Here is a 22,522-nt window from a genome sequence, read left to right on the forward strand (position 1 = left end):
AAATGAACCATGTTTCAAAAGAACGGACCCAATTCCATCACTCTTGTACTACTTGCGAAAGCTTTATAAAACACTTTTGAGAGAAGGATTTGCGGGATCAAGCCCCAGGACTCTTTATTAATTAAAGTGTTTAAATAATTGAAATGTGCAGTCTCTTCACTCTCCTTAGCATGGCTACCTGCTCGAGAACTGACATAAATTACGGAAAAAAATCATATGCAAGAGGACAGCATTATCACCTTGAAGAACTGAACAGATCAAATGGCTCCGTAGCACTGAGAGATGCCAACAGCCGTAAGGGGGATGATGTGATGGGAGGAAGGTGTTGAAGCCTCATCTCCAGGGAGGCTGGGATGCTCAGGAAGAGTCATGTGGTCAAAGCAGCTGCCAAAATGCAGCAAGAATTTGCTGGCAATTTTTGACCATTAACAGGATAAAGATGCATGTAGTGAAACCTGCCAGAGAGGACCCTGCCATTGAGCTTTTACACGGAAAGCTATTGAAGCTAGGTAGTGCTTGAGATGTCCCCATAGTGTGATACAGCAACCACTCAACTCAGACTGAGGTGGATAGGAGACTGGGGGACTGAGGGAGTGAACTCAGAGTGAACATTGGAGGAAATCTCTTTAGTCAAGAAATTCCCTAATATTTTAGAGACTTTCAGAAGTCACAGGTGATTTTTGAGGAATTTGAAACCCTTTAAAGGGATCTGATTTTCAGAAGTTCCAGTGAAAAGTGGCCAACGTTAAAGGGTTTTGGGCTCAGTGTCCCACTCAAGTATTGGCCACATCAGCAATGATGCTATTAATGCAATCCCATGGTCTGTTCCACATACCTCGCACACAGCAGCAATGAAATCAGTACAACAACAGAAACCTATGTCCTGACAAAGTTCCTGTGGGATGCAATGCAAACCTGGCTCTCAAACAGTGTCAAAGCAGGAAGAAATATTGGCACAGGAAACAATCTCTTTGAAATAATAATAATAAATACAAAAGGTATATTTTTTTCCTTTTTTTTTTTTAACTCATGACAGCATTTGTTAAAAATATTACATCTGCTTTTGAGAAGGCAATATCCTCTCCATATAACATGGAAAAATAAACTCTACAAGACACGCAACAGATACCCCCAGTTGGCACAGAGCTGCTTTAAGAGATTAGATCCAGAGACTCATCAACACGGACAGCTGGTTTTGCCTTCCTTGTCCCCAGACTCTTAAAACATTGTGTTGTAGGAATGGTAAAAGACAAGAATACATAAAAACAGTAAAATGTTTATTTTCTTAGAAAAAAAGAGATTCAAAATGATTGTGATCACACTCCCATTCGTGCTCAGCAAAGCCAATACTGCAAGCTTAGTCCTTGATTAAGATACCTATTAAATGAAACTCTTTTTCCTCTTAAAATACAAATTCCTGCTCCTGCATCACTTCCAGTATTTCAGTGATAACATGCTTTTAATGGATAACAGTTTCTCAGCTTCTTCTCAGCAGAGAAACAAGGCCTGCCATGGCAAAAACATCCCATCTCCGAAGCTTGAAATCACCAGCATTAATAAGCACTCCGGCCCGAACGCGGACTGACAGACAGCTTAAGGGTGTTTCTTAGATGCTTGAATGTTCACTTATGGAAGCTTTGTATAACACTACCTCATCTGATAGAAAACAGGCCAGAAGCCTCAATAAAATCAACAACGTCTTTTGGATTAATTTTAAGGATTTGCTGCGTATCTGGACACAGAAAAAAGTGAGAAGTTGCAACAAGTTTTAACTAGCAGCAACAAAAACAGTTCCTTATGAGTTCTTAGCAATATTCCTCATCTGTTCATTAAGAAACACTGTAACTGAATGGAGCATATAATGTGGAAATTATCTTCTTCTGTTATGTAGTGCTGTTCGCTCTAGAAGACTTCCAAAAGGTCTCGACTGGGTTGTAATCTATTTACACAGTAGTACTCCTGGTGCGAGTGGCAGAATTGGCACTATGTGACATCCTCCTCTTCTGAACAATAATCACGACCCTGTAAGGAAAAAAGCCAGACAGTTTGTAAATGACTACTTCAAGACAGGAATACCACAAACCAAGTGTGCATTATTAATATGTTCATTAATATGTTCCTCTAAACTTAGGAGACCTCGGTCCAGAGCTAGGTAGAAACCTGAAAAATACAGACTGGAGTTTGCACAACTCCCCCAACCATTTCTGGGATTTGCATGAAACTGGGACAGGAGACCCTTCCTTTTCTGCCGTTGTTACTCTCATAATTTTCATCCCCTATATGGAATTCCAGGGGGAATCCAATAAACCAATTTACAAAACTATTTTACGTAAAGATACACATTGATGAACACAACCCTATAGATGTGTTGTGAAAACATAATCTCAGAGGCAAAAGCAATGAAGCACATAATCCTATAAGCAACCAAGTCAGCTGCTCTGAACAAGAATACTTGATCTGATAACCTCAGCAAGAGTTTAACTTAACAGCAAACGATGCTATTCATATTGAAATCATGCTTTCACAATGGGGGAAAACAGGCCAAGTTTCACAAAACACAGATCAGTCGTGCTAAGCCTTCCACCTCATCCCAAACACAAGACTTGCAGCACCTATCCTTGTATTAACCTCGGGAAAGTCTGGAGAAAGATATGTCTTGTCACTCCCTAGCTGTTTCTTGCAAAGAGGACCTGATGGGACCCGCTGTCCTCATTTCTCTACACAGAAACAGCTGTAGCTGAGCTTTTCAACATGCAAGCCACCCAAGATATAGTGCATAAAACAAGTGCCTCGAATGTAGTGTCGAAAATCTTAACCTCTAGACTATTTACTATGCGCCGGGTGTATCACCCAAGCGCTTGCACGGAAAATCCCAATAGCCAAGCAAAGGGCTGGCAAAGGAGAGGGAAAGGAAAAACACGACAGTCTCAAACCTATAATAGAGTGTAAAAGCTTGACAACACCCTGTAAGCAGAGGAGACCAGTAGTGCAGTGGACAAATGGGTGAAATTCTTATTAACCAAAGGGGTACCCGGTTGCCCCACAAATCAAACGTGCTGCTGTCCTGCCTGGGAAGAGGAGGGTGAAAGAAAAAAGTAAAAAAAAGAAAAGGGAGAGATGTTTCTTGATGCAGTGATCAGTTTATTTGGGATGCACAGCTGAGATACATGTTGGGAACAAGAGCTCCAAAACGTTGCTGCAATTAAAACCCCTCTGACAATGCTGGGATTGTGGAGCTCACTTTGCTGGAGGGTCCACACCCAGGAACATGCAGTGCTTTAACAGCTCTCCATGGCCCAATACTATTAGTAAAAGGGCTTTCTTAGTATGTTAAAAAAACAAAACAAAACAAAACAAAAAAACCACCCAAGAGACTCATCAGTTCTTATTTCAATTCAGTAATAACTGACCCAGAAAGAAAGAAAAAAATACTTTTTTTTTTTTTTTTTCAGTGAAAGAGTTGACTCAGAAAGAAAGAATGCCAAAATACTTTGTAGCAAAGTCCAAATCTAATGATTTGGACTTTTGGACAAAACCAGGAGAGTAAGCCAATGGAGACAAAGGCTTTGTCTAACATGCTTCAGAGCTGTGAAAGCAACCAGTAGTGATTGATAACTGAGGCTCAGGGCATTTCCAGCGGATTTATTTACCTGGTCCCCTGGCCTCCTGCTCAAGAGGGAGCCCTGTGGCTCATAATTCCCTACTATGCTCTGCACCAGAGGCCATCAGTGCTGTTAAAGACTCGAACAGAGGCAAAACACTGAAGAAAGCCGACTTGCGTTTTTTCCCTCCCATTCCTCCTGCCGTTCTTCTGCTTCTGGGTTTGCTCTGTGGCAACCAAGCGCATTGCTCCTTAAAAGGATGCTAAGAAACTGCTTAAAAAGCAATGTGCTGAAGAAGTCCTTCCCACAGCGTGCAAATACCACCTCTAGCCCATCACCGAAAGGCTGCTGAGAGCCAGACTGCTGCTGCCAGACGCTTTATTTCCATCTTTGTACCAGAGGGGATGGAGACACGTCACTGTCTCGGAGATGGCCTTCAAGGCCTTGGCCCTCAGTTGCCAGTGGGCAGGGAGCTGCCACCATCCCAAGCTTCCCGCCAGCCTGCTCCTTCCCGCGACCGTGTGTAGGCAGCGGCGGCACAGCCAAAAGGAGGAGGAGGGTGAGAACTGCCTGAAACGCCAGAAACACCTCCCACGCCTTCCTGCAGCGTGACATGCAGCTCTTCCACCCACAGAGCCCGGCACGGACCCACAACCCTGACCCAACCAGCTAATTCGATGCCCAAGTTGAAGTAACATGGCAAGACAAGGAGCCCTGCTGCAGCCCAAAGCTGCTGTATTTTTTGTAGGGAAATGATTCAGAGCTGGGTTCGCCCCAGCAGGGGCAGACCCTGCCAACGCACCAGCTGATGGGAAGGGGAAGGACATGGCGAGGGAGCAGGGGGACCAAAAAAGGCTCCTGCAGCTGCTCGGTGACTGGCTGAAGACTTCACATCCACTGCCCCTCTTGGCTGAAGAGCCACGCGCAGGAAGGAGCATGTTGCGATGCAGGGGAAGGGATGCGTTTGTTACATGCCAAGAATAATGCCAGAGTGAAGGCACAGCGGGCTGGCATCTTGCATGCAAAATCAGGGATTTTGCTTTTGCTTGGGTTTTATAGGAAGTTAAGAGGATGTTGCTTTTCTTTCTTTAGGAGAAGGGCAGGCCACATTTACCCCCTCAGTGACGGGCTGCGATACAACCTGTGGGACCACCCCGCTCTGGCAGGTTTAGCTTATTTTGGCAAGGGTGGGAATAGGCTGTGACAGCAAACACCCTGTTTTCCACATCCTCCTTCACCCATCCCAGTGTGCAAAGACTCACACCAACACACACCTGGCCATTAACTCCAGCACGAGCACAAAGCGTGTGGGGTTCAGCCTGGCAAGGTCTGAAGTGTCCTGGCCCAGTTCAGCGGGGTTAAGCACATACTAGTCTTTAAGCACAAGGGAAACAGCATTTAAGCCCTGGAGCAGCTTGTGAGCAGAAAGTTAAGCAGGTGCGTTAGCATCTTCTTGAAGGAGGGCTTGTGGTAAGTCAGGTCTCCTTGGGTAAATACACAGCAATGGGTATTTATCATCCTAAAGAGAGAGCCATGGGGAGAAGCCATGCTACAAGGAAGCCAAGAAAGTTACAATTGCTTTTTTTTTTTTTTTTTTTTTTAGACAAAAGCTTTTGTCTAAAGCTTATTCCCTAATTGACATTTTATCAGTAATAACAAGGTCAGTGTTCCTCAGGAAGATCAGAGAAAGGATAAAGCTGCGTCCCCTGCTGCTTGTAAATCCAACACACGGGTTTTTCCCCTCTGCTCCTCAGGCAGAAAGGCAGGAGAGGTCTCCATCTCCCTCCTGGCAGAGGAGGAAGGCTGCTTTGGTCCTCCTAAGTACTATGGCCCCAGTCCAGCAAAATACTTATAAACGTCACATTTTGCCCCCTTGGCTGTTTCAGAAGATGTTTGATAGATGCTGGAGCAGATGATATCTTGAGTGGCTGCACCTGCGATCAGTGAGAGGCCTGCTGTGGTTGAGATGGGGAATTATCCGGGCGAGGCTAGGCAAAACTTCACTCAAAACGGTAAGCTAACAGCTCGGAAAGGTGACAAGGTCTTCTGAAGAAACCACACTGAAATACTGACCATGTGAAGTAGCAGTCAGAAAAGGACTGCCACAACATGAGCAGAGGAGCTCTGGCAGTATCTGAGTGCAGACCAAAGCGATGGTGGGGACTTTTTGGTAGCAGGTGCATATCAGGAAGGAAAAGAAGAAAGCAGAAAAAGTGACAACCCTCCAAATAGAGCAGCATCATGGCTGGAAAATGAGGGAGCAAGATTGACGGCCAAACCTTGTCCCCTGCTGCCCAGAGGAGCAGGCTCCCATGTTGAGAGACGCCATAGGCAGAAAGCACGTGGCTAACAACTGGAACATATGGGCCATCCTTTAATAGCCCTTAATAGCATGGGCTTATTAAGTAAGTTTTAATGATTAAGAATGTAAATGAACTACACTGAGGTAGATGAGAATGGGAACATAAGCATCCATGTCCAGGTAATTCTCAAGAAATCCCATCTTCCTCCCCTGCAGTTTCAAAATCCAACTTTCAACTTTTGCAGATGTCCACAGAAATGCCTTAACACAAGCGTGTGAATTTAAGATAACTAAAAAAAAGGCCTTACACTCCTTTCCTGCTGCTTTTACCCTAATCAGAAGGACTCTTTCCCCTGCTCTCTCTCTTTGCTGCATCTAGAAAGCACTGCCATCCTGATACCCCTACCAGGGCATGCATCACGGCTGATGATATCCTTTTAGAGGAAAAAAAAAAAAAAGAAAAAAAAATCATCACAGGAAAAGCCCTTTTCCCCATTGTTGTGGGTGACAGGCCAATAAACAAAACCCCACGCTGCCCGAATGCAGAAACCTTCCCGGTTCAATAGCCTTTTGTGTGGCTGGTGGACTTGCCAAGGGAGAGAAGGCAGCTCAGGAGATGCTTCTTCCGCCACAGCTCTGCAGCTTGGCACCAGAATCCTCGCGCCACGGCTCTGGCGAGGAGAGGAGGAAGAGGAGGCCCGCCGGCCCGGGAGAGGGAAATGAGCTGCACCAAGCAGCCCTTTCTTCTGCAACGGCTGAAAAGGCTTGCAGGACACAGTGGCCCCTTTCAGAGGAAATGGCCAGCGCTGGGAAATGTTAGCCTGGCTCTGCGGTGGGAACGCTTTTCATCAATCTGGTTTTGTTTACAGCACTCACAGAAAGGATGGGAAGAAAATGCTGGGAGGCGGCACTAAATAATTGTATACTGTGCTAATTTTTGTCCGTTTCTTATTTTGTTAGAGAAAAATCAATAGAGTCATTAAGAGCAATCAACTTTGCTAATGAGCTTTAGCCTAATAATTCTGCCCTTGCATACGTTTTGGTTAGCAACCCCCCCTATTTCTAACAGCACTCTTTAAATACAATACAAGAGGCTGCATTGTGTCTTCCCCCCCACATTTCATACACAGTATACTAACGAGGGGATAGAGCGAGTTGCCGCCGGGCATCTCTCCCATGGCATCCAACAAGAAAATAGTAGTCTCCAACCTGGCTCCCAACAGCCAGATGTGCAGATCGGTGGAGAAATCCCTGCAAACCCACCCTGACACCGGCATTCAAGACCAAGTTATCCCTCGACCCAAAGCGACATGCCCTGCAGCAGCAAAAACACGATGCCACAGGCTTGGGGTATCCACTGGCTAGATGAGAGTTTGCAGCAAGACATCTTCATGTGCTGTGATATTTTTTAATCTCATTCTTTTTCCATGAGTGTGTTTGCATTGTGATTTTTTTTTTTCTTTTTATAAGCCACTGTAGCCATGTAGAAAACAACTTACAATAATAGGACCAGTGATGATTTCCTCTGGTACAGCTTACCTGGATTTTTCTGGGTTTTTTCTTTTAAACCATAAAGCCAGAGACACTTCTCTTCTGGTAGTACAATCCCCAGATATCATCTTAGAAACTGCTTGTCAACTGTTGAATTATACCTCAGCCTTGGTATTTTCTCCTACAGTAAGACAGCTGCCTACACACTGTGCCACAGCCTGCAGTAATAATATATACTTAAAGGACATAATTTCTGATGATCCTTTTACTGCTCTGTATGTAGGATTCAGAGAAAGCAGTAATTTTTCAGATCATCTTCTGTGATAGCCACCATCAAGATGTTTTCGCTACCAGGTGCTAAATGGGGTAAATTTTCCTCGTTCAACATTTTACATGTCACAGCTTTTAATTTTGCTTTCATTTCATATTTTCACGCAAGTGTTGGTGGGACAGGGCCCCCCTAAAGTCTATGGACTTGAGCCTGCAAAGACTGTGCCCAGGAGTAACTCTCTGCTCTAAGTCGTCCTGTTCAATTAATGGGATTTCTTCTTAGGGGGTAAGGTAGAGTTTGCGTGTGGTCCTGCACAATCAGGGTCCAAATAAACTTGAGATGTAGGAAGGAAAAAAAACAACCCAAAGGCTGAAGAATTTTTAGGAGAGGCACAGCAATTCTTCTGCTGTGTTTCACAGCGACTCTTTGTGAATCCATATACAATATCTGACTAAATTATTCCTTGCACTATTAGATTAGAGAGAACCCAGGTAACTAATTTATTTGCCAATAATACCAATACAAATGGCCTAATTTTGCTACAGTTTCTTACTGCACTCAGCAGAAAACACCAGGTGTAACGCAGACAGGGATGCTGTTACCAGGACACATTTCTATCTTCTTAATCAGAGACAGTATTTCAAAACCAGATTTATCACACCGTGATGAGTGCACCAGCTTTCCCTGTCCCAGCTCGGCTGGTGGAGCCCATTTCTCCTCTTCTGGGCATCACGCAGCAGATCTCATATTTATCCAGTGGCTGCTGCGTTCGCTTTAGGAGGGATGTGTCAGTTGCTCTCTGCTTCCTCCTTGGGTTTCCAAAGTCGTATTTCTGCCTTGATTACTCAGCTCAAGCAAATAACTTGCACCTCTGACCTACGTTTTTCTAATCTACTCTGTGGGGGCTCTCTCCTCGAGCTTGGTTGCTGTTATTACCTGTTGCTTATCCTCTGCTGAAATATATTTATATTACTTCAGGCAAGCCCAATTTTCAAAAAATGATGATAGCATTGTCACCAGGTGAGCTGCCTGTCTCTGATCATTTTTCTTCCCAAACTCTTTGTATGCATGTGCCTTTTTGTCTCCAAAAGCAAAGCCCATGACCCTACTCACAGTAATTTCGTTGAGTGTGAAACCCCAAGAGGACTTGCTGCAGCTGCTGGCAGATGTCAGGAGCATTTCTGAGCCAGCTTTCACCACAACTCTTGGGCCTTGTGCTGCTCACAGGTGACTTGGTCTTCCCTTTTCCTCTTGTCTCCCGGTGTGGTACACATCCAGCCTTGGTGTTGCACCGAAGCTGTGCTCACCCTCTGCCACTACATCAGCATCCCACAGCTGTGCTGAGATCTGTTCAATGTTTTAATCACCTGGTTCCTATCTGTCTGGATGCATGTTGGTAAGCCATGGAAACAACATTACGAGAAGCACTCTGTGGTCTGTCATATATATACAACATCTACATAGGATATATAACTACTGTTTCCTGAGTTGTTGAGTGCTTCACTCTACCCAGCTACTCCCAACCTCCTACTTATCTTTCTATCTCTGGCTTTTCATCAGGTTTGGGGGTTTTTGTAAGCTCAAATTCGGGTGCCTCTGAAATGATTGGGTTGTCTCTAGCAGAACGAACCTCTAACCCTACATGTAGGGCTCACTTTTACACTCTCAGTCAGTCCTACCTCGGCACTCAGTGCTGAGCCTTTGTTTCAGTAATTCTTCTTTCCAACGAACCCTATGAATTGAATTACCATAATCACACACAGTTCCATGCATGCAAGTTCAGCTCTAGCTCTCTGAGCAGAGACAGCCACTCACGCAGAGATGGGAACAGATGTCTCCCTCTGAATGCCTCACAGGGTTTTTGATACTGAATTTTGGTAGACAGGAGCTCCATGCGTTGGGGTTGACATTCTGTTTTTTACCTTTGGGTGGCATTTGCAGAATGCAGTTCAGCTCCGCTGTGCCTGCACGGGCAGCCAGCAGCGTGTGCTGGGTACTGACAGCGGCTAGACTTTTACAGAAATTCTCCAGACCATTTCATTAAGGCTTTTTTTGATCTCCAGGATTCATATATACTTCATATTTTCAGTTGCTAAAACATCAGCCCGTGTTCTTTCCACTTCACACTTTGATTGCAGAAATTTTGTTTTAGCTGACCTTCCTGTCCATTTAATCGTTTTGCTGAGTCTAAAATGCACATTTAATTTTCCTCTCAAATTTATAGCACACATGTTAGAGTTTTTGTTACTCGTTTGTAACAGATGACCTAACACCCCTTGGGATTTCAACACAAGTTTTGTTTCTGACTGTAGAGGTTCTGTGGACACAGCCCAGGGAGCCAGTGATGGACAGCGTGTCTCCAATACAAATCCAACGCTACTCACAACCACCATTACCAAGTGACCATTACAACATATTTTGGGACTTCATGAACAATAGGCAACAGCCCCCACTTCTGCAGACTATTTCAACTGTAACTGGTGAGCTGCTTAGTGATTTAGTTCTTTTAAATTGTTCAACTGCTGTCCTCCATTTTTCCTGGAGAAGGGACTTAAAATGCTATTTAGGGATCAAACAAACCCCCTCCTTTTCCAATCTTTCTGGCACTTGTGGCAGATACCTAGAAAAACAATGTATCGTGGGCAAAGATTAATTAAAACCCAAAACTTCTCTTAGGAAGACTGTTTCCTCAGGCATAGGAGGTCCCCAGAGAAAGCAAATCCCATGTTCAGCTGTGCATTAACCCCTGCCAATCTCATCAACTATCAGCAGCTTGAAAAGCACAGGAGTGGTCTTTCTGTCTTTGACAGATAAAACTGTGTATTTCCTCTAAATAGGCAGTCTCCTGATCTAGAAGATAAATTAGTACAAGAGCCCTGGAGAACACCTGCAAGCATCTGAGAGCATGGTCCAAACAGTGAGGAGACACGGTCAACTGCACCTCAATGTGGCAGCTGGTGAACGAACGGTATTACTGTCGTAAAACAAATCTCGAAAACAAAAACTAACCTCAATTCATAATTACATACAACCATCAGATGGTCTGGTCTGTAGATAAGACAGATCTTTGGAAAATCCATTTCATTGGAGATTTTGTGCCTGACATTATAGAAGGTGATGATGTTCAGGAAAAGCATCTAAATATTCATAGGATGAATGCATTTATTCAAAGGAAACGTAGCTATATTATGGATATGTAGCAATTCTACTTTTAAATGACAATAGGTTAAGTAAAATCGAACCCCTGTGAAACACTGGTACAGAAATACTCTTCTCAAGAATCTACAAACTCCTCTGCACTTCTACTCTCTCCCTTTATTTGCTTTCATTAAACACTTGGTTTTTTTAGAGTAGCGTAACAAATTTGTTGCTTGGGACAAATAAGAGATTTGCGCGCTGCAGCACTCCAACTCCTAAGGCCAAGAATATTGGCAAAAATGGCAGAAATTCAAAGTCATTCAAGTAAAAATGTCCCTCCTACTCTGCAACCCAACACTACAACTTGGGAGTACAAATTACTTTATTCCAATTGGGGAATCAAATATTTAATACCAAGTATTAAATAAAAACCCCCACTCCTAAACGTGAAGTGTAAAGAACACATTGGTGAGCAAACATTAGCTCTAGGTATAAACAAAGGCTCAGTTCTTGCTTTGGGCTTCTGTTCTAGACTTGATGCAAATAGCCCATTTAATTTGTCAAGTCTCAGATTCCCATCTATGTTGTCATACAATTATTCACTACTATCTCATAGAATCATAGAATGGTTTGGGTTGGAAGGGACCTTAAAGATCATCTAGTCCCAACCCCCCTACCATGGGCAGGGACACCTCCCACTAGACCAGGTTACTCAAAGCCCCATCCAACCTGGCCTTGAACACTTCCAGGGATGGCACATCCACAACTTCTCTGGCCAACCTATTCCAGTGTCTCACCACCCTCACAGTAAAGAATTTCTTCCTAATATCTAATATAAATCTACCCTCTTTCAGTTTAAAACCGTTACCCCTCGTCCTATCATTACACTCCCTGACCAAGGGTCCCTCCCCATCTTTCCTGCAGGCCCCTTTAGTTACTGGAAGGCTGCAATAAGGTCTCCCCAGAACCTTCACTTCTCCAGGCTGAACAACCCCGACTCTCAGCCTGTCCTCATAGGAGAGGTGCTCCAGCCCTCGGATCATCTTTGTGGCCCTCCTCTGGACTCACTAGAAGAGGTCCATGTCCTTCTTATGTTGGGTGCTCCAGAGCTGGATGCAATATTCCAGGTTAGGTCTCACAAGAGCAGAATAGAGGGGCAGAATCACCTCCCTCGACCTGCTGGCCACACTTCTTTTGGTGTAGCCCAGGATACGGTTGGCTTTCTGCGCTGAGAGTGTACACTGCTGGCTCATGTTGAGCTTCTCATCAACTGACACCCCCAAGTCCTTCTCCTAAGGGTCACTCTCAATCCATTCTATGCCCAGCCTGTATTTGCGCTTGGTACAAAGAAGCTGGGATTCTCATTTACAGGACTTGTGAAACACCTGAAAGCTGGTATCAAGACAATGAGATATGCAAAGAACCATTCACCCTCTTCTCCAAAACATCTCCAGCATCATTATTTTATTTCGCACAGGTCTTGAGGCAGGGTTATCCGTACATACAGCCACACTATTCATAGCCTTTGGAGTCGGGAGCTATTTTGAAGAGATTCAGCAAGAAATAAGCAGGGTATCCTAGATACTATCAGCATTAAGATTCCTGTTGCCTCTCACAAAGATTAAATGAAAGATTAAATCACTAAGGGCACAAAACCCCACTTTGCTGCTCTCCTTTATCCAGCAGTGAGTGTATATCCTGAATGTTTGCATTGAGTTAATTTGCCATTCATCCTAAAATGGTGATGTTTCCACAAAACAAAGGTTTCTTTTCTGATACCTCCTGCAACCTCTTTTCCTTTCTGGTCTTCTTTATGTTTGAACTATCTAACCCACGAGTGGAAAGGGGTACCTCAGACCAGAGTCCCTCCAAGTACTGGAGAATATGGAGTGCTGCAACAGATGGTGCAGCATCTGGTTATGCTCCTCATGGAGGTGGGAAACCTGTGTGTCCAACCCCTGACTGAAAACGTATGTTTGCTTTATTGTTTCTTACCTTTTCAATTTTTTCATCAAGCATTCTGAAGAATTCTTGTTGGCTTTCAGAGATGTGCATGCTGAAAGGCAAAGGAAGAGTATCAGTACTGACAGGATTTCTTCCGTTTTAAATACCAACACTGCAGTTCAGAGTTGCTGAGGGACCCAGCTGTAGGTTTTTACCACTGTGAAAAATAAATCACTTTATACAATGACTACAATGACAACTTTTTAATCTTTTTTTTTCTTTTTCTGTTTTGCCCACAGAAAAATTATTGCATTTGGTTCTGTGTATGCATGCTACACTTCCAATGGTTCCTAGGACCCATCTGCAACCAGAGGAGACTATTCCCTTTCCTAGGCAGGTTGCAGAAACCTAATAGACCGCTGCCTTTCCTCGGGCCAGTGAGAGCCCCCTGTGTGTCAAGACAGAAGACTGCCAATCTCACCAACACAAAATGAGATGCCTACAACATGAGGTTAAAGACTTGCACTGGATGATCTGTGTGCCCTGCTACAGCTGGGCTCTGCGCTCAACACCCAGGCACATCTACAAGCTCAGGCTGGTCCTTCCCCTGCCAGACAGGTGGTCCTTAGTGGTCCTTGAATGGACCCAGTAGACTATTCACTTTTAATTCTGCAGCACCAAGAGACTGCAGGGTTAGCGATACAATTTTGCATTAGTGAAAAGGGCTGGAAAATACTCTTACTAGTTGTCTGTAGTTGATGATGGTGAAACAGGCCCTTCCCCAAGGCGGACCTGCAAGCTAAAAATACAGGAAGGTCGGACACAAAGGAAAGGATGAGGAGACAAAGATAAGGATGCATGGCAGGCAGAATTTGGGGTGTGTCTGCTTCATTTATGCTAGGGGATGGTAAGAGCCTCCTTCCTGAAATAGCAATATCCCTCCAGGAAGGTGAAGCTGGAGCATCCTCTGGACCCACAGCAGGGAGGAATGCATGGCCCCATTGTGGGGCTGGAGAAAAGTGCCAGGGACTCAATGCAGGACAAAAAAAGATGCAAAAAAGGAAGGATGTGAGACTGCTGCCAGTGTTAACAGTGAGGCCAAATGGTTAGGACACATGGCTCTTGGAGATTTTCTCCGACACTAAAAGCTGGTTCAGCTTGCTGAGTTCCCACCCCTGACTCCTCTTCCTCGCTATGACCCTTTCAGCTGTAATGCGTTAATACTTTGCCCAAGTGCCCAAAAGCACACTGCACCCTCCTACAAAGCTCAGCATTCATACTTCACTTGCTATCAGGATGAACGTATACAATGATTTGCTTATGCTGGACATAAATGAAGGCTCAGTTCAGAAGAGAAGATCTCAGAAGTGGCATTAAAACCTAAAGCTGGTAATTCAGGAGACAGAACAATTCACCTTTCAGTGGCTGTGGGAGTTTTTGTCCCCAGCTGTCTGCCTGTCCCTCAGGTTCCCACTTCCACCTGAGATGGGGAAAAAAATGCTTCCTTGGGCCAACCAATCCTGTCACCTGCATATTCAGGTGTCTCGGAGAGGGTCTTTAGGGCACTATAGCTATTTCTGGGTGGGTAAGCACTAGAAACATATTCTTGCCCTTGTAACATCATAGATCTGGGTTTTAGTAAAATGAGATGATACTGTAGTGATTCAGCTGAACTATAATTTGTAAGGAAGCTTAAAGGAAGGGGAAAAAAAAGAATATCGTGTTGCCATATATGTGAAAAGTCCTACAGGAGGTCCTAAAATCCTTGTAGGCCATGATCTTCAGGAAAGTTTGGCTGTGCAGTAAAGTTGCCCTATGATTTAGAGATGCAACACACACACACACAGAGAAATCCTGACACAGTGTGGATTGTGAGCAGCTGTGTAAAATTATAAAATCCATGGCAGGGTGGGGAACCACCAGAGTTAATGAACAACTGGAAGAGCCAGAAAAACATAAATTCTAAGCAGAGTTCTTGAGTATGCCTCCAGAAGAAAAAGCTCTCCCCAAATAGAAACGTGGATTTAATTTTCCCTGTAAGAAGCACATCAGCAGGCATGAGAATGCATTTTTAGATGTTTCATGGCAGGCCAATGAAACACAAATTACCAAAAGATGGGATCTTTATCCCCAGTATCAGTACAAATTGGGTGACAAAGATTGAGAGCAGCTCTGTGGAGAAGGACTTGGCGATACTGGTGGGAGACAAACCAGACATGAGCCAGTAATGTGCAACCCAGAAAGACAATCGAGTCCTGGGCTGTATTGCAAGCAGCATGGCCAGCCGGGCAAGGGACGTGATGCTCCCCTTCTATTTCGTTCTTGTGAGACCCCACCTGGACCACTGCATCCACCTCTGGGGTCCCCACCACAAGACAGACATGGAGCTGTTAGAGCGGGTCCAGGAGAAGCCACAAAAATGTTCAGAGGGCTGGAGCACCTCTCTTATGAAGACAGGCTGAGAGAGTTGGGGTTGTTCAGTCCGGACAAGAGAAGGCTCTGGGGAGACTTTATTGTGGCCTTTCAGTATATAAAGTGGGAGAGACTTTTTACTAAGGCCTACAGTGACAAGGGGCAATGATGTTAAACTGAAAGAGGGTAGATTTAGATTGGACATAAGGAAGAAACTTTTTACAGTAACAGTGGTGACACACTGCAGCAGGTTGCCCAGAGGGGCTGTGGATCATGAGAAGTGTTCAAGATCAGGCTGGAGGGGACTTGGAGCAACCTGATCTAGTAAAAGATATCACTGCCCATGGCAGGGAGGTTGGACTAGATGATCTTTAAAGGTCCCTTCCATTCCAAACCATTCTGTAAGTCTGTGATTTAGCTGGGTAAAAACAGTATACAATACTACTACTTTTATTTTGTGCTTCAGGCTGTGTTACTCCATGAGTTATAACCACGTCTCAACACACTTGATGAAGCACACTTGATCTGGTCAGGGCAGGGTGCAAGGATGGAGCCCCACCAAGGTACGGAAGGTACCAGCACTCAGTGTGAAGAAGAAGGACCAACCCCTTTACCTCTGTCAAAGACCCCCATAAACCTACTGCTGATTCCCTACGTACACTGTTTGTAGACCCAGGGCTCTAGACGTAAAAATCTATATTCTCCTACAAAAGGGAAGAGCCCTCAATTTTACTTTTATAGCTGACATTTTAAGACCTCCTTCATTGTACATGAACTTACAATTTTGTTTTGAAGTAACGCCTGTTCTACAAGAACAATTCTACAAGATGTGTCTAATGATTTATTTCTGCTCTTCTAGCTGAGTAGCCCTTTCCTCATAATGCCAACCCCCCCTGCAGTCAGAATTGTCATGGTTTTCAGATGATAAACCTTAAAAAAAAATTGCACATGATAACAGATATTTGCTGACTTGGTGATTAGCAACTCAAACACATGTAGCCACTTTATAAACAGAAATCCAATGGTAAGCTGGGTAAACAGCAAAGGCTTGGGCAAATAGTGGAGGTTTTATTCAACAACCCAATGTTATGTTCTGTAATTCTCCGAAAACTTTCCTTATTTTTGCAGGACTGTGATAGAAACATTTACCCCTGCCAATGCAATATCTTTAGGCTTTTTGGTGAATGAAGGTCAGTTCTGATTTCTGTGAGGACTTTTAAAATCGGACTTTGATGAAAGGATGGAGACCCTGACTCCACACAATCCATCTGCCTTGGATACACCAGAAGAAATGACCCACCAAAAGAAATGTCCCTTTTTTAGCCCAGGCTGATTAGCCTCCTGTTAGAGCATCTTATATACATATCTGACCCTGCTGAGAAGGACCAAGCCACAATAATTAATTACAGCTTTGCTGAAGGGTGACTTTTACCTCCAACTCCCTACTATGAACTTCTTTGCAATTAGATCCGAAGCGCTCGATTTTTGCTTTTGAAAGGAGGCTGAATTATACTGTTGGTTCATTAGGAAATTACTGAAGTTTCCAGACTTGAAACCGTGTACAATCCACTTGGTATGCAGCAAGTTTGAGTTAATAAGTGCCCTGAAGGCACAGCATAAAGAACAGCAGTTCTACTATTGTTAAAAATCCAACAGCAAAGCTTTATCACTTCTTTGTTGTGAACCTGATATACAGCTCCATGTAATCTGTTATTTTCAATCCAATTAGTGATTAAAATGTAACAGTGATTTAGATAAGAAACAAGTTACTAATATCAATAATCAGCTCTGTCACAGGAGTGAAATATTTCATGGCATATGTAGCACTGACTGATGTCAGCCAGGGTACAGCACAGAACTGCGACTGAAGGATGGAGAAACTCCCAGCTACACAAGAACCCTCATTCTAAGAAACAAATTGACTGTTTTAAACAGGAGAACTTTACCATTCCTAATCACAGGCAGTATAGCTGCTAACCTAAATCAAGAGCTAGCAAAAACTTCCCTGGGAACTTAAACGATAGTCTTTAACAACACTAGTACACATAAACAAAATTGTATATGCAAGTTGTACAGAAAGCTGCGAAATAACACAGTATGGTACTACTGTAAGACATGGCAAGATGCATCTCTCATCCTGCATTTTAGTCGTGCAAATGACAGGATGCTGCAGGGGCGCCGGCACAAGTGCTGCCCAGCTGTGTCTTTGGTATCAAGACACAGGTGACCTTACCTATTTTATTTAAAGTGGGTACAGTTTTAGGCCTGCTGGAACCACCAACTGGTTTTCTCTAGGGAAAATTTGGAATCTCACAGATACTACTTAATCCTGTGTTTATTTTTATTACAATTAAAAAAAAAAACCAAACTGAACTTACTTTGTTCTGGGTTGATGTACTAATCCTGGGATCTCTTTATTAGATTTAAGTCTTACATTTGAACTGGCACTTTTTTCCTGAAACACACAAAAAAACACACAACAGAGAGACCATCAGTATTTATGAAACACACAAAGCACGACAGGCATTTGTCATCATAGTGTCACACTCTCCTGGGTTAAGATTCTTCTACCTGTACAATGAGAAAAGCTCATCAAAAACAAAATTAAAGGCAATACAATTGATGCAATGACCCCGGGTGGGTAATTTTTAAATGTCATGGGCTCAGTGGCCTGCAGGATTGCCTCCAGGTCACCAGGTGAAATCCAGCCCAGACGTGTAGTGATCAAACACCGTGATGACTAGTAAGTCTCCGGTGGTCCATGGAAAATGAGGTGTGCAGCTGCAGCTGGCTCCTCATAGAGTCGTATCGATGATAAACATTAATTGGCACTTTTAACAGAGCAAGGCAAAGCATTGAAAAGGCAGAGCCCCAGAGTCACCCCAGACCTGTAGGTTTGCTCAGAACAGAGGTGAGAAACATGAGCATCATGTGGAAAATCATATGTGGGAGAAAGCATACGTTAAACATGCCAGCATGAAGAGCAGCAATGGCACACTTGACCAGCTCAGCCAGAAAATTGGACACAGGGGTCCAAGGAAGCAAACCAGAATATGTTTATAGACAAGAATTCAACCATGCCCTCCACAGAGGACCAGAGCCATTAAAAATATCTTTAAAAAGGCACGGGAAGAGGAAAGAGTTTAGTTGAGAGCCAGCACTTCAAGGTAACATCTTGTCCTCATGCCAAAAGCTTCTGTAAACCAAAGTTTAGTGCACATATGTATCTATTGTCTGCAAAAACCTGGAGAAGGATGTGGCCCCTTCCAGATCTTCCCAGCGCTGCATGTTAGGGAAAGCTGCTGGTGCAGATGGGAGAGAGCTGAGTCAAATCTTACAGCTCACCAGCTCCACAAATCTGTCTGAATTTCTTAGGCACATCATGCCCATGACAATTTAAGAAATGTAAACCCAAGAATTAGTGCTTTTGTGGATAATTTTGGTGGTTTTGTTTTGTCTTATTTAGTCTTTGAATGTCTGAATCACACAACATGATTTTTAAGAGGGCTACTAAGTCATTGAATTTTTTTTTAAAAATAGGCTGTCTAGCTGTTAATATTTTAATGAATAATTCTACAAGGGCTGTAAACATCAACTGCCTCAGCATTTTTAACACTGCTTAATGCACATCTTCTAATCCTCCTGAACAGAAAACTGTCTTGCATGAAAATAACAGTGAGAGAGAAACAAGCCTTTCTTGCAAGCCTTAAGAAACATCTCTGTATGTTTGTTACATCCCACCAGCCACTGCCTGCCCATGATCCCATGATGTCAAGTCAAAGCAGCAGAAGATGAAACCACTTGCTTTCAAAGCATCTTCTAATTTTATCAGTGTTAAGTGGGGATGACTATGTACATGCATGTTGCATGTGTGGTGAACGTGCACGTACATAGTCATACAACTGTCAAGAAAAATAAAAAGAGAGGGATAGACACCAAACCAAGAAATCAGCTAAATCCCAACCTCATGCACCAGGTGAGCCTTTATCCTCAAATCTGCTCCACCAGTTCGTTTGCCACAACACAGAGGCAGAAACGGGTCTGCACTGCACATCTGGGATGGCACATCTGGAGGATCCAGCAGTATGCATGTTCTGTACCCACCATAGCACCTCCTGCTCACCTACTGCAACACAAGGTGAATTTGGGCTATCTTCTGTCTCTGCATACCATTACTCTGGAGACACAGACTCTTCCCCACCAAAAAACCTGCTGCAAATCCATTGCCTCATTTAAAAGGGAAGGGAACCTCTGATTTACAGCTCCTGCATCGAGAGCTGTGATAAATCAAGGCAATACAAACCCGGCTTTCCACACCTCCGCTTGTGGTTTGGCGTCAGTGCAGCTCTATCAGTAGCTGGAATCAGCACAAGTCCCAACCTAAAGAAACTTCTGTCACTTAGGAACAAATAGAACAAACAGAAGGGAAATATACGTTGCCTTCTCTCTGGGGGTCCCAGAACAATATTTAGAATATTAACTGACTCACATAGGAAGACAGAAAAAAATTCCAGTTTATTTGACTTCAAGATCCCAAAATTTACTCTTTCCCTCCTATTGCTTCCAATAATTAACACACCTCAATTACCTATTACTTACAATTCTTCTATTTAATCAAAGTATGCCACCTTCTCCATCTGTTGCTCAGCAGGAATGAACAGAAAAAGAGGAGGTAAGAGAAAAATAGAACCCAACTAGGCCTTGAATTGACTCGTTGCTTTGTTTATAGCTATTATTTTCAGCAGTGAAATTTCATTACACTGACCAAAATACTGGCTTTGATAAAAATAGATATTAAAAAATAATTCTTCCAAATACACATAGAATATTTTTTCCCATCACTTTGAAGACAAACTGATTAATCAGAAGTCAGTAGTTTGGATTCTAATACTGAGCTTACAAAGAAAGCCGAAATGCTTTAACGTAGTCAGATTGCTCTTTCAGGCTGACTTGACTTTGGCTGAAGAGTCACTTCTCAGTTTAACCTCATTTTCTCCCTTATTTAACATTAAATAAGTTACCATGCATCAACAGAACTGCAACTGGTTTTAGAATCCTAATCTGCTGCAAACAGAAATTGAGATGCAAGTTTGTTTTTCATCTAGCTCTGCTTATTGGGATTATTTAAAGGAGATGCACTAAATGATGTCTCACACCACGAGCTTAAAAGTAAACCCTCCAGGATGCTGTACTTGGATAGCGGCATTAGCTAGTCTATAGTAAAAAGGTGAATAGTGGACATTTTACTCCCCATTATTTTGCAATTAATCATTATCAAGGTAAAGCTGTCATCCAATCAAGGTGATTTCATTTGATAGATTTGTTAATTATTGTTAATTCCTTCATAAAGGATGCACTGTATCAGAATTTCAGGGCATTAACAGATGGTGGTGACTCTGCTGCCAGATGCTATTAACACAGCAACAGCCACTACTGCCATTATAATTAAATATCTGTCAACATTTCCCTTGATGCTTCCCCTCTTACAAACCCACTTCTAGAGACATGTGAACTTAATTTGAAGTATTTTGCTTTTTTGTAAGACTGCCACAGATGGACTCAGGTAAGCTGCTAATAGTGCTTCTTCTCAACTCTTTTAACACTCATGGCTTACTAGAGAAGGGCTGATTTTTAAGAGATGCTTCTGTAAGTGCTAACACATTTTTTGAAGAGACTCTGCATTATTTTATGCATTTTTTAATTGATTAAATCGGCCAGGAAGAAATCAATTAAAGATCATAGCAGCAAATCTACTACCTAATCTAATGGCTAATTTTCATTAACTTACAGTCACATTTTGGTCTTTAATTGTTTTTCCTCTAAAGTTACAATAATTAGGCAAATACACAACCAAACGGAGAACTCCCCCCATAAAACAGTAGAACTTAGTGTAAGTAAAATAGGGTTCTTAGTTTCAAGGCTGTTTTTTGTTTAATTTGGAAAAGGCTGAAGTATCCAACTTGTAACAATATCTTGGAGCCACTGACGCTTGAAGGTGTCACTTTCCCCCAAATTAGTATACTTTAAGATTAATTTGTCTCTGTAGATTTGCTACTAAAATATATTGAAGTTGATAGAAACATCAAGGGTTTCTCCAGACAGTGTTCACCTTTTACTCAATATTGGTAGTCTACAGCTATTCAAATATTTATAAAATAATATTCCTGATTTATATCAAGATGACACTTCTCTTCAAAGGAGCCCAGAGTGCCTTTCAAACTGCTTTCTGGAGCCATGTAATTCATCGTTAAAATAATTCAGGGGAAAGACGAAGTACATATTTTCTCTTTATACCATAAACTACTCTTTTAAAAAAATCATATTTGAAAAGAATGAAATGAAATGCATCAGTTAGAAATGGCATAAAAGATGAGATGTAAAATTTCAATATGCCAGCCCAGCATTTTTTACGTCCCTCAGTAATGAGGACCAGCCTCAGGTAATAATATTTTACATGGACTGTTTTGATGCATCAGGGTGAAATTGGGGGAAGTACTGACCTATGAGATTTTACTCAAGTTTTCTTGCTTTATACATAGATGAGCATTTATTTTTTTGTATTATCATTTGGCAGGAAGAGAGCCTCTTTCTTCTTTCTCTAGCTACCTGGAAGCAAAACCACCTAAAAATGTTATTTAGGGTAATTTTATAACAAAGGGGCAAATCGAGCATCGAAAAATCTCAGATGCTGGTCAGAGAAAGTTATTCTTGGATCCAATTTCATCAGAGGAATCATATTATAGCTGCCATAATGCGTATATGAGTCATGTTGCACTGTCCAGAAGGGGCTCTAGGGCACACTCAGTGACGAGGCAGGGCATGGTATGGAGTGTGTACATTGGACAGTGCTAAGGCAGAGTCCGCCCTCCTTCTCCTCCTCTTGGGATCCTATGCATGGCATGAGGGATGATGAAAATCACAGACTCATCTGATGATGGAGGTGGGTGCCTGCATGGGCTGAGCTTTGGAAATGAGGCTGGAGAGGAGCTTGGTTTGCAGACACTGAGCACTGGACAGTGTGCTCCAGATGCACATCGGCTCCACAATATACAACAGACCCTAAAGCCAGGACTTAGTAACCAATTTAACCTTCATGGCACACATGCAAAGAGAGACAAAGAAATAGATGCTCACGGTGAGAAGAACCCTAAGACAGACGTTATCATCACAGACATCAGAAGGTCCTTCTACCTTTCCAAAATGTCTTTCTTCTATCAGCAATGGTCATGAGAAAATCCAATACTGGAACAAACTCCCCTGATCTCTCCAATACACCTCCTAGGTGGCTGCAACTGTGGATGCAGTCACGTAGACTCCTGAAGACACAACTGTGATACAAAGTCAACAGGTGCTGGCACCACT

General features: G+C 43.0%; 1 protein-coding gene across 1 annotated transcript in view; it reads right to left on the bottom strand.

Annotated features, from left to right (window-relative positions):
• Positions 1-987: 987 nt before the first annotated feature.
• Positions 988-22,522, bottom strand: part of LOC309672145 (uncharacterized protein C1orf21) — a 132,269-nt gene continuing 110,734 nt past the window's right edge. Inside the window, exons 4-6 of the mRNA XM_082483569.1 lie at positions 17,539-17,615; positions 12,800-12,860; positions 988-2,022 (exon numbers count right to left, since the gene is read on the bottom strand). Coding sequence (XP_082339695.1) covers positions 1,984-2,022; positions 12,800-12,860; positions 17,539-17,615 — 177 coding nt within the window. The 3' untranslated portion in view covers positions 988-1,983. The remainder of the gene's footprint in view (positions 2,023-12,799; positions 12,861-17,538; positions 17,616-22,522) is intronic.

Source organism: Vanellus vanellus (assembly GCF_965231255.1).
Source record: "Vanellus vanellus genome assembly, chromosome: 5".
Classification (NCBI taxonomy): Eukaryota; Metazoa; Chordata; class Aves; order Charadriiformes; family Charadriidae; genus Vanellus; species Vanellus vanellus.